We start from the raw sequence: 18,427 nt of genomic DNA on the forward strand, positions 1-18,427 counted from the left end.
GGGAACTTGGGTGGGGGGGGGTTACTGGGGATGGGGGGGGGTATGGGGTGGGTACCGGGTGCATGGTGCTGGGTGTGGGGGGGGTACCGGGTACCGGGTACTGGGTGTGGGGGGGGTACCGGGTGTTGGGGTTGGGGGGTACTTGGGGGGGGTACTGGGTGCTGGGGTTGGGGGGGGGTACCGGGTGTGGGGGTTGGGGGGGGTACTTGGGGGGGGTACTGGGTGTGGGGGTTGGGGGGGTACTTGGGGGGGGTACTGGGTGTGGGGGTTGGGGGGGTACTTGGGGGGGGTACTGGGTGTGGGGGTTGAGGGGTACTTGGGGGGGTACTGGGTGTGGGGGTTGGGGGGTACTTGGGGGGGTACTGGGTGTGGGGGTTGGGGGGGTACTTGGGGGGGGTACTGGGTGTGGGGGTTGGGGGGGTACTTGGGGGGGGGGTACCGGGTGTGGGGGTTGGGGGGGTACTTGGGGAGGGGTACCGGGTGCGGGGGTTGGGGGGGTACTTGGGGAGGGGTACCGGGTGCGGGGGTTGGGGGAGTACGGGGGGGGTTACTGGGTACTGGGGATGGGGGGTATGGGGTGGGTACCGGGTGCGGGGTGGGGGGGGTACCGGGTGCGGGGGTTGGGGGGGTACTTGGGGAGGGGTACCAGGTGCGGGGGTTGGGGGGTACGGGGGGGGTTACTGGGTACTGGGGATGGGGGGTATGGGGTGGGTACCGGGGGCGGGGTGGGGGGGTACCGGGTGCGGGGGTTGGGGGGGTACTTGGGGGGAGGTATCGGGTGTGGGGGTTGGGGGGGTACTTGGGGGGAGGTATCGGGTGTGGGGGTTGGGGGGGTACTTGGAGGGGGGGTATCGGGTGCTGGGGGTGGGGGGGGGGGACCGGGTGCTGGGGGTGGGGGGGGGGTACCGGGTGCTGGGGGTGGGGGGGGGGTACCGGGTGCTGGGGGTGGGGGGGGGGTACTGGGGGGGGGTACCGGGTGCGGGGGGTGGGGGGGGTACTTGGGGAGGGGTACCGGGTGCGGGGGGTGGGGGGGGTACTTGGGGAGGGGTACCGGGTGCGGGGGTTGGGGGAGTACGGGGGGGGTTACTGGGTACTGGGGATGGGGGGTATGGGGTGGGTACCGGGTGCGGGGTGGGGGGTACCGGGTGCGGGGGTTGGGGGGTACTTGGGGAGGGGTACCAGGTGCGGGGGTTGGGGGGGTACGGGGGGGGTTACTGGGTACTGGGGATGGGGGGTATGGGGTGGGTACCGGGTGCGGGGTGGGGGGGTACCGGGTGCGGGGGTTGGGGGGGTACTTGGAGGGGGGGTATCGGGTGCTGGGGGTGGGGGGGTACTTGGGGGGGGTATCGGGTGCTGGGGGTGGGGGGGGGTACTTGGGGGGGGGTACCGGGTGCTGGGGGTGGGGGGGGGTACTTGGGGGGGGTACCGGGTGCTGGGGGTGGGGGGGGTACTGGGGGGGGGTACCGGGTGCTGGGGGTGGGGGGGGGTACTGGGGGGGGGGTACCGGGTGCTGGGGGTGGGGGGGGGTACTGGGGGGGGGGGTACCGGGTGCTGGGGGTGGGGGGGGGTACCGGGTGCTGGGGGTGGGGGGGGGTACTTGGGGGGGGGGGTACCGGGTGCTGGGGGTGGGGGGGTACTTGGGGGGGGGGTACCGGATGCTGGGGGTGGGGGGGTACTTGGGGGGGGGGTACCGGGTGCTGGGGGTGGGGGGGTACTTGGGGGGGGGGTACCGGGTGCTGGGGGTGGTGGGGTACTTGGGGGGGGGTACCGGGTGCTGGGGGTGGGGGGGTACTTGGGGGGGGGTACCGGGTGCTGGGGGTGGGGGGGTACTTGGGGGGGGGTACCGGGTGCTGGGGGTGGGGGGGTACTTGGGGGGGGGGGTACCGGGTGCTGGGGGGGGGGTACCGGGGGTGGGGGGGGGTACCGGGTGCTGGGGGGGGGTACTTGGGGGGGGTACCGGGTGCTGGGGGTGGGGGGGTACTTGGGGGGGTACCGGGTGCTGGGGGGGGGGTACCGGGTGCTGGGGGGGGGGTACCGGGTGCTGGGGGTGGGGGGGGTACCGGGTGCTGGGGGGGGGGGTACTTGGGGGGGTACCGGGTGCTGGGGGTGGGGGGGTACTTGGGGGGGGGTACCGGGTGCTGGGGTGGGGGGGTACTTGGGGGGGGGGTACCGGGTGGGGGGGTACTTGGGGGGGGTACCGGGTGCTGGGGTGGGGGGGTACTTGGGGGGGGGGGTACCGGGTGGGGGGGTACTTGGGGGGGGTACCGGGTGCTGGGGGTGGGGGGGGTACTTGGGGGGGGGGTACCGGGTGGGGGGGTACTTGGGGGGGGGTACCGGGTGCTGGGGGTGGGGGGGTACTTGGGGGGGGGGTACCGGGTGCTGGGGGTGGGGGGGTACTTCGGGGGGGGGTACCGGGTGCTGGGGGTGGGGGGGTACTTGGGGGGGGGGGTACCGGGTGCTGGGGGTGGGGGGGTACTTGGGGGGGGGTACCGGGTACTTGGGGGGGGGTACCGGGTGCTGGGGGTGGGGGGGTACTTGGGGGGGGTACCGGGTGCTGGGTGTGGGGCGGTACTTGGGGGGGGGGGGTACCGGGTGCTGGGGGTGGGGGGGTACTTGGCGGGGGGGGTACCGGGTGCTGGGGGTGGGGGGGTACTTGGGGGGGGGGTACCGGGTACTTGGGGGGGGGTACCGGGTGCTGGGGGTGGGGGGGTATTTGGGGGGGGTACCGGGTGCTGGGGGTGGGGGTGTACTTGGGGGGGGGGTACCGGGTGCTGGGGGTGGGGGGTATTTGGGGGGGGTACCGGGTGCTGGGGGTGGGGGGGTACTTGGGGGGGGTACCGGGTGTGGGGGTGGGGGGGTACTTGGGGGGGGGTACCGGGTGCTGGGGGTGGGGGGGGTACTTCGGGGGGGGGTACCGGGTGCTGGGGGTGGGGGGGGTACTTGGGGGGGGGGGTACCGGGTGCTGGGGGTGGGGGGGTACTTGGGGGGGGGTACCGGGTACTTGGGGGGGGGGTACCGGGTGCTGGGGGTGGGGGGGTACTTGGGGGGGGTACCGGGTGCTGGGTGTGGGGCGGTACTTGGGGGGGGGGGTACCGGGTGCTGGGGGTGGGGGGGTACTTGGCGGGGGGGGTACCGGGTGCTGGGGTGGGGGGGTACTTGGGGGGGGGGTACCGGGTACTTGGGGGGGGGTACCGGGTGCTGGGGGTGGGGGGGTATTTGGGGGGGGTACCGGGTGCTGGGGGTGGGGGTGTACTTGGGGGGGGGTACCGGGTGCTGGGGGTGGGGGGGTATTTGGGGGGGGTACCGGGTGCTGGGGGTGGGGGTGTACTTGGGGGGGGGTACCGGGTGCTGGGGGTGGGGGGGTATTTGGGGGGGGTACCGGGTGCTGGGGGTGGGGGGACACTTGGGGGGGGGTACCGGGTGCTGGGGGTGGGGGGGTACTTCGGGGGGGGTACCGGGTGCTGGGGGTGGGGGGGTACTTCGGGGGGGGGTACCGGGTGCTGGGGGTGGGGGGTACTTGGGGGGGGGGTACCGGGTGCTGGGGGTGGGGGGGTACTTGGGGGGGGGGTACCGGGTGCTGGGGGTTCGGGGGTACTTGGGGGGGGTACCGGGTGCTGGGGGTGGGGGGGTACTTGGGGGGGGGGGTACCGGGTACTTGGGGGGGGGTACCGGGTGCTGGGGGTGGGGGGGTATTTGGGGGGGGTACCGGGTGCTGGGGGTGGGGGTGTACTTGGGGGGGGTACCGGGTGCTGGGGGTGGGGGGGTATTTGGGGGGGTACCGGGTGCTGGGGGTGGGGGGTATTTGTGGGGGTACCGGGTGCTGGGGGTGGGAGGGCACTTGGGGGGGGGTACCGGGTGCTGGGGGGGGGGGTACCGGGTGCTGGGGGTGGGGGGGTACTTCGGGGGGGTGGTACGGGTGCTGGGGGTGGGGGGGTACTTGGGGGGGGGTACCGGGTGCTGGGGGTGGGGGGGTACTTGGGGGGGGGGTACCGGGTGCTGGGGGTGGGGGGGTACTTGGGGGGGGTACCGGGTACTTGGGGGGGGTACCGGGTGCTGGGGGTGGGGGGGTATTTGGGGGGGGTACCGGGTGCTGGGTGTGGGGGTGTGGGGGTGTACTTGGGGGGGGGGGGTACCGGGTGCTGGGGGTTGGGGGGTACTTGGGGGGTGGGTACCGGGTGCTGCGGGTGGGGTGGTATTTGGGGGGGGTACCGGGTGCTGGGGGTGGGGGTGTACTTGGTGGGGGGGGGTACCGGGTGCTGGGGGTGGGGGGGTATTTTGGGGGGTACCGGGTGCTGGGGGTGGGGGCGCACTTGGGGGGGAGGGTACCGGGGTACTGGGGGGGTGGGAGGGGTACTTGGGGGGGGGTACCGGGTACTGGGGGTGTGGGAGGGGTACTTGGGGGGGGTACCGGGTACTGGGGGTGTGGGAGGGGTACTCGGGGGGGGGGGGGTACTGGGTACTGTGGGTGTGGGAGGGGTACTTGGGGGGAGTACTGGGTACTGGGGGGGTGGGAGGGTACTTGGGGGGGGGGTACCGGGTACTGGGGGGGTGGGAGGGGTACTGGGGGGGTACCGGGTACTGGGGGGGTGGGAGGGGTACGTGGGGGGGGTACCGGGGGGTGGGAGGGTGTGAGGGGTACTTGGAGGGGGTACCGGGTACTGGGAGGGTGTGAGGGGTACTTGGGGGGGGGGTACCGGGTACTGGGGGGTGGGGGGGTACTTGGGGGGGGGTACCGGGTACTTGGGGGGGGGTACCGGGTGCTGGGGGTGGGGGGGTATTTGGGGGGGGTACCGGGTGCTGGGGGTGGGGTGTACTTGGGGGGGGGGTACCGGGTGCTGGGGGTGGGGGGTATTTGGGGGGGGTACCGGGTGCTGGGGGTGGGGGTGTACTTGGGGGGGGGTACCGGGTGCTGGGGTGGGGGGGTACTGGGGGGGTACCGGGTGCTGGGGGGGGGGTGTGGGGGGGGGGGGGTATTTGGGGGGGGTACCGGGTGCTGGGGGTGGGGGACTGGGGGGGGTGGGGGGGGACGGACTTGGTGGGGGGGTACCGGGTGCTGGGGGTGGGGGGGTACTCGGGGGGACGGGGGGGTACCGGTGCTGGGGGTGGGGGGTACTTCGGGGGGGGGGTACCGGGTGCTGGGGGTGGGGGGGTACTTGGGGGGGGGGTACCGGGTGCTGGGGGTGGGGGGGTACTTGGGGGGGGGGGTACCGGGTGCTGGGGTGGGGGTACTTGGGGGGGTACTTGGGGGGGGGGGTACCGGGTGCTGGGGGTGGGGGGGTACTTGGGGGGGGGGGGTACCGGGTACTTGGGGGGGGGGTACCGGGTGCTGGGGGTGGGGGGGTATTTGGGGGGGGTACCGGGTGCTGGGGGTGGGGGTGTACTTGGGGGGGTGTACCGGGTGCTGGGGGTGGGGGGGTATTTGGGGGGGGTACCGGGTGCTGGGGGTGGGGGGGTATTTGTGGGGGTACCGGGTGCTGGGGGTGGGAGGGCACTTGGGGGGGGTACCGGGTGTACTTCTGGGGGGGGGTACCGGGTGCTGGGGGTGGCGGGGGTACTTCGGGGGGGGCTACCCGGGTGCTGGGGGTGGGGGGGGTACTTCGGGGGGGGCTACCGGAGTGCTGGGGGCTGGGGGGGTACTTGGGGGGGGGGGGTACCGGGTGCTGGGGGTGGGGGGGTACTTGGGGGGGGGGGGTACCGGGTGCTGGGGGTGGGGGGGTACTTGGGGGGGGAGGGTACCGGGTGCTGGGGTGGGGGGGTATTTGTGGGGGGTACCGGGTGCTGGGGTGGGGGGGCACTTGGGGGGGGGGTACCGGGTGCTGGGGGGTGTGGGGGGGGTACTTCTGGGGGGGGTGGTACCGGGTGCTGGGAGGTGGGGGGGGGGTACTTCTGGGGGGGGTTACCGGGTGCTGGGGGTGGGGGGGTAGCTTCGGGGGGGGGGTACCGGGTGCTGGGGGTGGGGGGGTACTTGGGGGGGTACCGGTGCTGGGGGTTGGGGGGTACTTTGGGGGGTGTGGGTACCGGGTGCTGGGGTGGGGTGGTATTTGGGCGGGCGGGTACCGGGTGCTGGGGGTGGGTGGTGTACTTGGTGGAGGGGGGGGGTACCGGGTGCTGGGGGCTGGGGGGGTATTTTGGGGGGTACCGGGTGCTGGGGGGTGGGGGGGCACTTGGGGGGGGGTACCGGGGTACTGGGGGGGTGGGAGGAGGTACTTGGGGGGGAGGTACCGGGTACTGGGGGTGTGGGAGGGGTACTTGGGGGGGGTACCGGGTACTGGGGTGTGGGAGGGGTACTCGGGGGGGGGGTACTGGGTACTGGGGGTGTGGGAGGGGGTACTTGGGGGGAGGGAGTACTGGGTACTGGGGGGGTGGGGAGGGGTACTTGGGGGGGGGGTACCGGGGTACTGGGGGGTGGAGTGGGTACTGGGGGGGGGGAGGTACCGGGTACTGGGGGGGTGGGAGGGGTACGTGGGGGGGGTACCGGGGGGGTGGAGGGTATGTTGGGTACTTGGAGGGGGTACCGGGTACTGGAGGGGTGTGAGGGGTCACTTGGGGGGGGGTACCGGGGTACTGGGGGGTGGTGGAGGGGTACTTGGGGGGGTACCGGGTACGGGGGGGTGGGAGGGGTACTTGGTGGTTACCGGGTACTGGGGGTGGGAGGGGTACTTGGGGGGGGGGTACCGGGTACTGGGGGGTGGGAGGGGTACTTGGGGGGGGTACCGGGTACTGGGGGGGTGGGAGGGGTACTTGGGGGGGGTACCGGGTACTGGGGGGGTGGGAGGGGTACTTGGGGGGGTACCGGGTACTGGGGGGGTGGGAGGGGTACTTGGGGGGGGTACCGGGTACTGGGTGGTTGGGAGGGGTACTTGGTGGGTACCGGGTACTGGGGGGTGGGAGGGGTACTTGGGGGGGGTACCGGGGTACTGGGGGGTGGGAGGGGTACTGGCGGGAGGGTACCGGGTTCTGGGGGGTTGGGAGGGGTACTTGGGTGTGCCGGGTACTTGGGGGGTAGGGTACCAGGTACTGCGGTGGGGGGGGTACCGGGTACTGGGTGTGGGAGGGTACTTGGGGGGGTACTGGGGGTGGGAGGGGTACTTGGGAGGGTACCGGGTACTGGGAGGTGGGAGGGGTACTTGGGGGTACTGGGGGTGGGAGGGGTACTTGGGAGGGTACCGGGTACTGGGAGGTGGGAGGTGTACTTGGGGGTACTGGGGGGTGGGAGGGGTACTTGGGGGGGTACCGGGTACTGGGGGGGTGGGAGGGGTACTTGGGGGGGTACCGGGTACTGGGGGGGTGGGAGGGGTACTTGGGGGTGTACCGGGTACTGGGGGGGTGGGAGGGGTACTTGGTGGGTACCGGGTACTGGGGGGTGGGAGGGGTACTTGGGGGGGGTACCGGGTACTGGGGGGTGGGAGGGGTACTGGCGGGAGGGTACCGGGTTCTGGGGGGTTGGGAGGGGTACTTGGGTGTGCCGGGTACTTGGGGGGTAGGGTACCAGGTACTGCGGTGGGGGGGGTACCGGGTACTGGGTGTGGGAGGGTACTTGGGGGGGTACTGGGGGTGGGAGGGGTACTTGGGAGGGTACCGGGTACTGGGAGGGGTACTTGGGAGGGTACCGGGTACTGGGAGGTGGGAGGGGTACTTGGGGTGGGAGGGGTACTTGGGAGGGTACCGGGTACTGGGAGGTGGGAGGGGTACTTGGGGGGGTACCGGGTACTGGGGGGTGGGAGGGGTACTTGGGGGGGTACCGGGTACTGGGGGGCTGGGAGGGGTACTTGGGGGGAGCGTACCGGGTACTGGGGGTGGCGGGTACTTGGGGGGGTAATGGGTACAGGGGGTGGGGGTTACTTGGGGTGTAATGGGTACAGTGGGTGGGGGTTACTTGGGGGGGTACCGGGTACTGGGGGTGGGGGGGTACTGGGTACTGCGGGTACCGGGGGTGTGGGGGTACTTGGTGGGGGGTACCTGGGCAGAGGGTACCGGGTTCCGGGGGTACTTGGGGGGGTAGTGGCTGCTGGGGGGGTGGGAGGGGTACTTGGGGGGGGGTACCAGGTACTGTGGGGGGTGGGAGCGTACTTGGGGGGGTAATGGGTACTGGGGGTGGGGGTTACTTGGGGGGGTACCGGGTACCGGGGGTGGGGGGGGTACTGGGTACTGCGGGTACCGGGGGTGGGAGGGGTACTTGGGGACGTACCGGGTACTGGGGGGTGGGAGTGGTACCTGGGGGGGTGGGAATGGTACTGGGGGGGGGTACCGGGTACTGGGGGGGGGTGGGAGGGGTACTTGGGGGAGTAACCGGGCACTGGGGGGGTGGGAGGGGTACTTGGGGGTTACCGGGTACTGGGGGGGGTGGGAGGGGTACTTGGGGGGGGTACCGTGTACTGGGGGGGTGGGAGAGGTACTTGGGGGGGGTACCGGGTACTGGGGGGGTGGGAGGGGTACTTGGGGGGGGTACCGGGTACTGGGGGTTACCGGGTACTGGGGGTTGGGAGGGGTACTTGGGGGGTACCGGGTACTTGGGGGGTAGGGTACCAGGTACTGGGGTGGGGGGTTACTGGGTGTGGGAGGGTACTTGGGGGGGGTACTGAGGGGTGGGAGGGGTACTTGGGGGGGGTACCGGGCACTGGGGGGTGGGAGGGGTACTTGGGGGGGGTACCGGGTACTGGGGGGTGGGAGGGGTACTTGGGGGGGGTACTGGGGGGTGGGAGGGGTACTTGGGGGGGATACCGGGTACTGGGAGGTGGTAGGGGTACTGGGTACTGGGGGGTACCGGGTACTGGGGGTGGGGGGGTACTGGGGGTGGGGGGGGTACTTGGGGAGGGTACCGGGTACTGGGCGTGGGGGTCACTGGATACTGGGGGTGGGAGGGGTACTTGGGGGGGGTACCAGGTATTGTGGGGTACCGGGTACTGGGGGTGGGGGGGGTACTTGGGGGGTACCGGGTACTGGGGGTGGGGGAGTACTTGGGTTACCGGGTACTGGGGGTGGGGCGGTACTTGGGGGGAGGGTACCGGGTTCTAGGGGTGGGGCGGTACTTGGGGGGAGGGTACCGGGTACTGGGGGTGGGGTTACTTGGGGGAGGGTACCGGTTACAGGGGGTGTCCCGGGTACTGGGGGTCAGGGGGGTACCGGGTAATGGGGGTGGGTACCGGTGACTGGGGCAGGTGTGTTAGCGGGGGATACCGGGGACTTTGTGGTGGGGGGGTAACGGTGACTTGGGGGGGGTTGCTGGTGTTGTGGGCGGGTACTGGGGACTGGGGGGGGCTGCAAGTGTGCTGGGGGTGTTACCGGGTCTTGGGGGGGTGGTGGTGCAAGTGTGGTGGGGGGGTTACTGGGGACTTGGTTGGGGGGGCGGTGCAGGTGTGGTGGGGGTTTACCGGGGACTTGGGGTGCGGTGCAGGTGTGGTGGGGTGGTACCGGGGACTTGGGGGGGGGGGGGCGCACGGTGCTGGTGTTGTGGGGGGGGTACCGGGGACTGGCGGGGGGTGCAGGTGTGGTTGGGGGGTAGCTGGGACTTGGGGGCAGTTGTGGTAACGGGGACTTGGGGGGTGCTTGTGTGGTAACGGGGGTTACCGGGGGACTTGGGGGTGGGGGGTTGCAGGTGTGGTAACAGAGGTGTATGGGGGGACTTAGGGGGGGTGGGGTGGGCACCGGGGGACTTTGGGGTGGGGGGGGCGGTGGGCAGGTGTGGTAATGGTGGCGGGAGATACTGGGGGGAGTGGGCAGGTTTGGTAATTGGGGGGTGGGTAGGTGTGGTAACGGGGGTGGGGGGGGGGCGGTACCGGGGACTTTGAGAGGGTGTGGTAATGGAAGGTACCGGGGGATGGGGGCAGGTGTGGTAACGGGTTGGGGGGGAAGGGAGGTACCGGGGACTGGGTTGGAGGGAAACTTGAGGTACTGGGGACTTTAGGGTGGCGGTGGGCAGGTGTGGTAACAGGAGGGGCCGGGGTGAGCAGGTGTGGTGATGGGAGTTGACGTGGCGGTGGGTGTGGGAAAGCAAGCGCAGTAACGGGAGGAAGAAGGGGGAGGGTATCGCAGGTACCAGGAAGGAGGGTTGCTTGGTGTTGGGTACTGTGAGCAGGGGTGGACCGAGATGAGGGGTATGGGTGATTGGCTACAGGGTAAAGCTGTGGTGGCACAGGGAAATAGGAGAGGGATACGAGGAGAGAAGGGGTGGGGAAGAGCAACTGGGGCTTGGAACTAAAATTAAAAGGGATACATGGGGTTTCAGTAGAGAAGGAGGTGATGGTGGTGGTAGTGAAGAGGGATGTCAAGGTAGGTAGGGTAAGGATACCAGGGAAGAGGGCGGAGGGAGGGATACCTTGGGAGTAGGCAGTATGTGGAAGGATGGATACTGGGTGACAGGCAAAGATAATGGAACAAGGGAATGTGGAGGGAGTGGGTAGTGGAAGATGGAGATCCAGTCCAGTGAAATACAGGAGAATGTTTGAGAGGAAGAGTGATAGTAAGTGGGCGTACAGAGGGGAGCAGGATGCATGGAGGCTGGGAGGGGAAATGGGATACATGGGGATGGGGTGGAGGTTTTGGGACTACAGGCCATATTTTTAAGGTAACAGGAGAAAGATTTTAAAAAGACATGAGGGGCAATTTTTTTTTACACAGAATGGTTCGTTTGTGGAATGAACTTCCGGAGGAAGTGGTGGATGTGGGTATAGTCCCAGCATTTAAAAGACGTTTAGATAAGTAAATGAATAAGAAATGTTTGGAGTGATATGGGCCAAGCATAGGCAGGTGGGAATGGTTTAGTTTGGAATTATGGTCAGCATGAACTGGTTGGATCAACGAGTCTGTTTCCATGCTGTATGACTCTAAGAATTCCTAGCTTCTGAATTGCTGTTATAACAATAGTATATGTAAATTCTGTTTCTGGTCAGTGGTAACCCCCAGGATATTCGTGATTGGTGCAGGAGGTGGAGAGATGGTTCACTGATGGTAATACCGTTGAACATAAGACCAGTGGTTAGATTCTGTCTTTTGGAGATGATCATTGCCTGCTGCTTTTGTGGCGTATATATTACTTGCCAGTTATCAGCCCAACTCTGGATGTTGTTCAAGCTTTGGTACATATTCGCACAGACTGTTTATTTGATTACCTGAGTAATTGTGAATGATGCTCATCTTTGCACAATGTTCAGTAAATATCCCTACATCTGACCTTTATAATGGAAGGACATTAATGAATCAGCTGGAAGTAGTTGGACTGTTGCAGTGATGCCCTGGAACAGAGATGATTGATGTCGAGCAGCCACACCCTTTGTGCTAAGTGTGACTTCCACTAGTGAGTTTTTTTTCGATTCCCATTGGTTCAAATTTTGCTAGGGCTCCTTGATGCCATGCTTTGAATGCATGTTTGGCTGTTACGCTTACCTCACCTCTGGATTTCAGCTCTTTTGTGCACTTTTTTGGACCAGAGCTGTAATGAAGTCAGGACCAAGTGGCCCTAGTAGAACCTGAACTGAGCATCAGTAGGCAAGTTATTCTTTTGTTTGTGCTGTCTGACAGACAATCAACAACTCCTTTAATATCATTGATTTTCTAGAGTAGACCAATAGGCTGGTAATCTGCTGATTGGGATTTGATTTGCCTTTTGTGTTTGGGACCTATGTATGCAATTTTCCATATAACATTGGTATCCACCCAATAATGTCTGTAATGAAACAGTTTGTCTATTGACGCATCCAGTTCTGGAGCATGAGTTTTCAGTGCAATTGCTGAAATATTGTTAGGGCACATAACCTTTGCAATATCCAGTGACTTCAGCAGTTTCTTGACATCACATCAATTGGTACCAGTTTGGTATGAATGAAATCAAAATAGTTTTAAAATTACCTCCAAACATTAATTAGAAATGGCATATTAGAATTGCAGCCAACATGCAATTTTGAATAGTCAAATAGATGTGTTTATTTGATCAAAATGGTTTGATACTATAACTGCTTTCTTAGCATTCTGAATGACATAATTGTAATACCATTCTTTCTGCATACAAATATACTTACTATTACAGAAGTGTTTGGATGTGAAAAAATCTGGGTTTTGTTTTGGCATTGTATATGATCAAGCCTAACATTCACAGGAAGTGCCATTTTAATATTTGGAGGCTGTTTATTCTAGTATTTGTAATATGAAAAAGCTCATATGTTTGATATAGACTGCATGATACCATGTTGGGGAGCAATCAGTATGATTGGACAATTGCTCAGTATGTAACAATGTGAGCAAGGACAATGTGGTTAGTTGTTTTGATGAATTTGTTGCAGAGAAAGCCACAGATACAGCTATGGCAATTAAAAAAGGAGTATATTTTCTGAATTAAGACAAGGTATTTTGTACTTGATTAATTTGAAGCAAGAAGGAGGAATGGATGCTAGATGAAAAAATTTGTAAACTTTTTAAGTCCTTTAGTTTCATGATATAAATGATTTTTCTTCTAGAAAAGATCTTTGTTTAATGCATGTGCAGAATTTATAATCTGAGTATTATGTTGTTATAGTACGGAATAGCCCCTTGTTGAATACTGGTTTGTGTGCCAACGTGCATTCCCATCAACAAGTTGCTGAGCATTTTTATTCGTTCACAAGATGTGATTGTCGCTGGCTAGGCCAGCGTTTATTGTCCATCCCCAATTGTCCTTGAGAAGATAGTAAGCTGTCTTCTTGAATTGTTGCAGTCTGTGGAAGAGTAGGAAAACCTACAGAGTTATTAGGAAATGATTTTGACCCAGTGACATTGAAGGAACAGTGCTGTAGTTCGAAGTCTGTATAGTACGTGGCTTGGTTGTGCAATCAAACGCTCAAGGGATTATAAGTCTGACCCGTTTTAGGCGCAGAAATGTACTGTTGCAACTGAAAAATGCAGTGATAAAGGTCCAAGTAATCATATTCAAAGAGAAAGGAACTGATTTGAGGTGGGAATTTGACATATAATAGTCTTGATTTTTCCAGGGGCCTCAACAACATAAAGAATGTGAAAAGTCCAAAAAAAACTATATTTAATGCTTTTGATCAAACCCCTCCATAATTTCTTGGAAATTTTGGCAGTCAGACGTTCTTCTCACTGAAGACTGTCGGAAAGCCAATTTTCATAGTTCCTTCTATATTAAAGCATTTGAAAATTCTGTATATTGGTGGTGGGATTAAGTGCTCGTAATGATGTTGAATGAGGAGGTGATGGCCGAGTAGTAGTATTACTAAACTACTAATCCAGAGACCCAAGTAATATTCTACAGATTCAGGTTCAAATCCCACTATAGCCAATGGTGAATTCACTACTTTAAAAAAATCTGAAATTAAGAGTCTATTGATGTCTATAAAACTATGCTTGATTGTTGGAAAAAAACCCCTTTGGTTCACTAATGCCCTTGAGGGAAGGGATTTGGCCATCCTTCCCTGGTCTATCCTACATGTGAGACCAGATGCACAGTGATAGGGTTGACTCTTAACTAGCCTCTGTGGCAATTAGGGATGAACAGCAAATACTGGCCCAGCCAGCAATGCCCACATCCTGTGAATGAATTAAGAAAAAGAGTCATGAGAGGAAGCAAGATTTTCTGCTGTTGAATTTAGCCATTGCATGACATTTGTGTGGTGCAAATAGTACTTGTAATTTATCGCACCAAGCTTGAATGTTGTCCAAGTCCTGCTATTTGCAAGCTCTGTCTGCTTCATCACCTGAGGGATATGAATGGAAATGAACACCATGCAATTATCAGTGAACATCTCTGATCTGTACTGCCAAGAAAAGTGGGACAGAATGTTCATATGGACATCACTACCTGCAAATTCACTTCCATCCTGAGTTGGAATCATTTTGTCATTTCTTCAGTGTCACTTGGGCCAAAATCCTGAAATTCCCTTCCTAACAACATTGTGGGTGCACATACCTGATGTGGCTTTTAGCGGTTCAAGGAGGGTCTTCACCATATTTTCAAGGATAATTAAGAATGGGCATTAAGTTTTAGCTTTGTCAGCAACACCCTTGTCTCCCAAAGAGAAATAAAAAAATCTGAAATCTAAGCTTTGGAAAATCAAATGCGTCAAAAATTGTTTTCCTATTACTTTTAATAGTCTGGTGTTATGCTTTTATATTATTCAAAAAGAGATAGGAATGAATCTTTATGAGAACATACAACCAGGGTGCTACATTTATAGCTGAGATGAGCCACAACTTGTAAGTCTACCAGTTTTGAGTCTAAAAGCGCCAGAGAAAGTAAATCATGTGAAAAAGAATTAACTACCATAGCAGCAATGAATTGGGAAGTTGGTGTTGTGAAGGCATGTGAGAAGTTGAAACAAATGTGCAGATTGACATTTGGTTCCTTTCTAAAAGGCAGTAGTGAAGAGGAAAACATTAGTACATCCTTTTGTGGTGGTTGAGAGAGGGTTAAAATTCAATGGTGGGAGATGACTAATGACAACAATTAACAGTTGAACAATCCAACTTAAGTCAAATCTGCAGATCTACTGATAAGAATTTTAAGATCTGAGGTGGGAATCAGCTGAGTTTCTCAATTTCATAATTTTGTAAAATGCACACACTAAGTGTAATGTCAAAGAAACTGATGAAAAGCAGATAGCTCAATTTGTTTGGGGTTTTGCACAACCTGAAGGACAAGAAGTGATAACAAGAACTGCAGATGCTGGAGTCCGAGGCAACACGGTGTGGAGCTGGAAGAACACAGAAGGTCAGGCAGCATCAGCGGAACAGGAAAGTTGATGTTTCAGGTCAGGACCCTTCATTAGAACTCATTTCTCAGAATTGAAGGGTCCCGACCTGAAACATTGACTTTCCTGTTCCTCTCGTGCTTCCTGACCTCCTGTGTTCCTCCAGTTCCACACTGAAGGACAAGATTTGATTTGAAGGACAACATCACAATATCACTGGCTGTAGACACTTTCAAAGTGCATAAAACTAAGTTTAGACTGAACTGTCTACAGAAATGGATAGCTTTCAGTTGAGTCAAGGGAAAGTCAGTAGTGTTGTTGCAGTTACACTGCAACAAAAGAATGAACGCTAGACAGAGAGCCAGATATGCAAGATCTGTGAATGGACTGATGATTTCACAGACAAGATGAAATGGCATGGGTACCGATGAAACTATAGAACTTGTGAAAATTGCAATCACTAGGAAAATCTCTGCAGAGCAATGAAAAAAAAATGATTAAGGAGTTATCCATGGCAGCTCAATTAGACAAATAAGATGAAAAAAAATCCAAAACATTTGCTCCCTGCAAAGAGAGGAATAGTTTGAGAATCATACAAATTGCATGAGGTTTTGGAGTAGATTTGGAGCTTGGTTTGTGGGTGTTGAGGTTAGTTGGCTCGCCAAGCTGGTTTCTTGATTCACAGGGGTTTCGTTACCATGCTTGATAACATCCTCAATGCAGCCTCCGATGAAGCGTCGGTTTGTTTTTCCACCTGGTTTTTAAACTCTGGGGTCCATTGAGATGAATTTCTTCCAGTTTTCCTTTGTGGTGGAACGTTTATGGGGTCGAGTTCAATGTGTTTATTAATAGCATGCTTTGTGGAGTGCCATGCTTCTAGGAATTCTCATGCCTGTCTCTGCCTAGACTGTCCCAGGATCTTGGTGTTGTCCCAGTTGAAGTGATGGTTCTCCTTGTCCACACGGATTAAGATGAATGTGTATTGATCATGTCTTTTTGTAGCCATTTGGTGTTCACATACTCTTGTTGTTAGTTTCCTTTCTGTTTGTTCAATGTAGTGTTTCTCACAGTCCCTGCAGCGGATCTTGTAGATGAGATTGGTTCTGTCCATGGTGGGGTGTGGGTCTTTAGTTTGGGTGAGCAGTTGTTGTAGGGTTGGCATGGGTTTGTGTGCCACTCTGATGTCCAGCGGTCGTAGGAGTCTTGTGGTGAGTTCCAGCATGTTCCCGATATGGGTAGTGTGATGAGTTTGTCGGGGCATGTAGCCTCTTTCTGATGCTGTTCAGGTAGGCATCCTCTGACCCAATTCTTTAGATATCCATTATCCTTGAAAACCTTGAAGTGGTATTCTTCTTCCTCTTGGCATAGTTCCATGTTGCTGCAGTGTGTTGTTGCCCTTTTAAATAGTGCTTGCATGCAGCTTCATTTGTGTGTGCTCGAATGGTTACTGTTGAAGTTCAGTACCTAGTCTGTGTGTGTGGTTTCTCGGTGTACTTTCGTTTGCAGTTCCCCATTTGTCTTGCGCTCTACCATGATGTCCAGGAATGGGAGCTGTTTGTTCTTCTCTCTGGTGAATTTTATTCCAGTGTTGTTTATAAGTTTGTGTGTCCCCTCTAATTTGGTCCATTTAATGATCACAAAGGTGTCATCTACCTAACATATCCAGTTTTGGTTGGATTTGCGGAAGGGCACTCCTTTCTAGTCTTTGCGTCACTGCTTCTGCTATGAGTCCAGAGATGGATGATCTTATGGGTGTCCTGTTGATTTGCTCGTATGTTTGGCCGTTGAAAGTGGTGATTGGTGAGGCATAGGTTCAATAGTTTGAGCATGTTCCCTTGGAGATGGTTTCACTGGAGTCATACTCTTCTAGTATTGTTGTCATTGTTTCTCTTGCTAGTGGTATATCTATTAATGTGAATAGGGCAGTGACATCAAACGATATCATGGTCTCTTTGTCCTCTATCTTTATGTCTTTGGGGGTGAGGAATTCTTGGGCTGAGTGGATAGAGTGGGGTGACTTGTTGACTAGGTGCCTGAGTCGTCTTTGCTGTTCTTTGGGTAATTTGTGCGATGGTGTGCCTGGTAGGGAGACTATGGTCTGAGGGGGACTTTCGGCATGTGCACTTCAGAGAGGCTGTAGAATCGGGGTGTGTTGGTTCCATCGGGCTTCATTCTTAAGAAGTCTGACTTGTTGATCTATCCTATTTGTTTACGTCTTTGTAGAGTGTAGAGGATTTTGTTGCCTAGTTGTGGTGTCGGGTCAGTTTATACTGGCCGGTATATGTTTTCATCGGCAAGCAGTGCTTGTGCTTTGGAAATGTTGTCCCTTTTATTCAGTGTCATTGTCATGCGCCTTTGTCTGCAGTTAGCATTGTGATGTTCTTATCTTTCTTTAATCCATCCAGGGCCTGTCTTTCCCCTGTGTTGAGGGTGTTGAGTTTGCTCCTTCTGGTTAGTGTCAGGATTACTGTCTGTTTTATAGTTTGTTTTAGTGCATGCGAACACTATTTAAAAGGGCAACAACACACTACAGCAACACAGAACTACGCCAAGAGGAAGAAGAATGCCTCTTCCAGGTTTTCAAGTAATTATGGATATCCAAAGAATTGGGTCAGAAGATGCCTCATGAACAGCATTAGAAAGAGACCACACGCCCAGACACACTCATCAATGTACCCTACATCAGGAACACGCCGGAATTCACCACAAGACTCCTATGCTGGGCATCAGAGTGGCATACACACCCATGCCAATCCTACGACAACTGCTCACCCGAACTAAAGACCCACACCCCACCATGGACAGGACCAATGTCATCTAAAAGATCCGCTGCAGAGACTGTGAGAAACACTACATTGAACAAACAGAAAGGAAACTAACAACAAGAGTATGTGAACACCAAATGGCTACAAAAAGACACTATCAATACTCACTCATCTTAATCCACATGAACAAGAAGAACCACCTCTTTGACTGGGCAACACCAAGATCCTGGGACAAGTTAGGCAGAGACAAGCACGAGAATTCCTAGAAGCGTGCTATTTATAAACACGTTGAACTCAATCTCATATATGTTCCACTACAAAGGAAAACCGAAAGTGAGGCAATCCATCTCAATGGACCCCAGAGTTTAAAAACCAGACAGGAAAACACACCGCTTCATCGGAGGCTGCACTGAGGATGTTACTAAACATGGTAACAAAATATCTGTGAAACAAGAAACCAGCTGAACGAGCCAACCAACCTCAACCTCAAAACTACGTGATATGATTTGGATAGGGCAGATCTTAGAGAGAGAAAAAAAAATCACAACTCAGATTGGTAAGAGAGTGAAAAACAAACCGAAAACCAAAACTGTTGTTCTGATTCCAGTTGATGTTTATTTTAGGCAAGTCAAATCCCAGATTGAAATCTGGCTGAAGTTTTGTTTTTATTATTTCATGAAGTGGTATTTTACTGACACATAAACATGAAGTGCTATAAGTTTAAATTTTACTACAAAAAATTCATTACAGAAAAGGTAAAATAGAATAAACTGAGCTATTTACAAATAGCACATTTTGAGAGCTTCCAAAGACAATGTCATTTGCCCCAACACCATCCAGAATATGCAAATGCCAGGAGTAATTCCCTTCCCTATTACATCTATAGGCTTAACTGTTTTGTCTAATATTCAGTCTTGAGAGTTTGATAACCTCTTCCTTGGTTAGTCATCTAACTGAGCTTAGACTTTCTCAACTTACGATAAT

At 57.9% G+C, this 18,427-nt stretch overlaps 2 protein-coding genes across 4 annotated transcripts in view; both read left to right on the forward strand.

The window, feature by feature from the left end:
• Positions 1-18,427, forward strand: part of LOC125452197 (small glutamine-rich tetratricopeptide repeat-containing protein beta-like) — a 118,317-nt gene that overhangs the window by 48,672 nt on the left and 51,218 nt on the right. The gene's annotated exons all lie outside the window — the stretch shown is intronic.
• Positions 1,966-4,828, forward strand: LOC132210988 (uncharacterized; the record flags this gene model as incomplete). The annotated part of the gene is made up of 2 exons (XM_059655038.1): positions 1,966-2,043; positions 4,784-4,828. Coding segments are annotated over 2 exons (123 nt in total), but the record flags the coding sequence as incomplete, so codon positions are not given.

The sequence above is a fragment of the Stegostoma tigrinum genome, chromosome 1 (assembly GCF_030684315.1).
Source record: "Stegostoma tigrinum isolate sSteTig4 chromosome 1, sSteTig4.hap1, whole genome shotgun sequence".
Taxonomy (NCBI): Eukaryota; Metazoa; Chordata; class Chondrichthyes; order Orectolobiformes; family Stegostomatidae; genus Stegostoma; species Stegostoma tigrinum.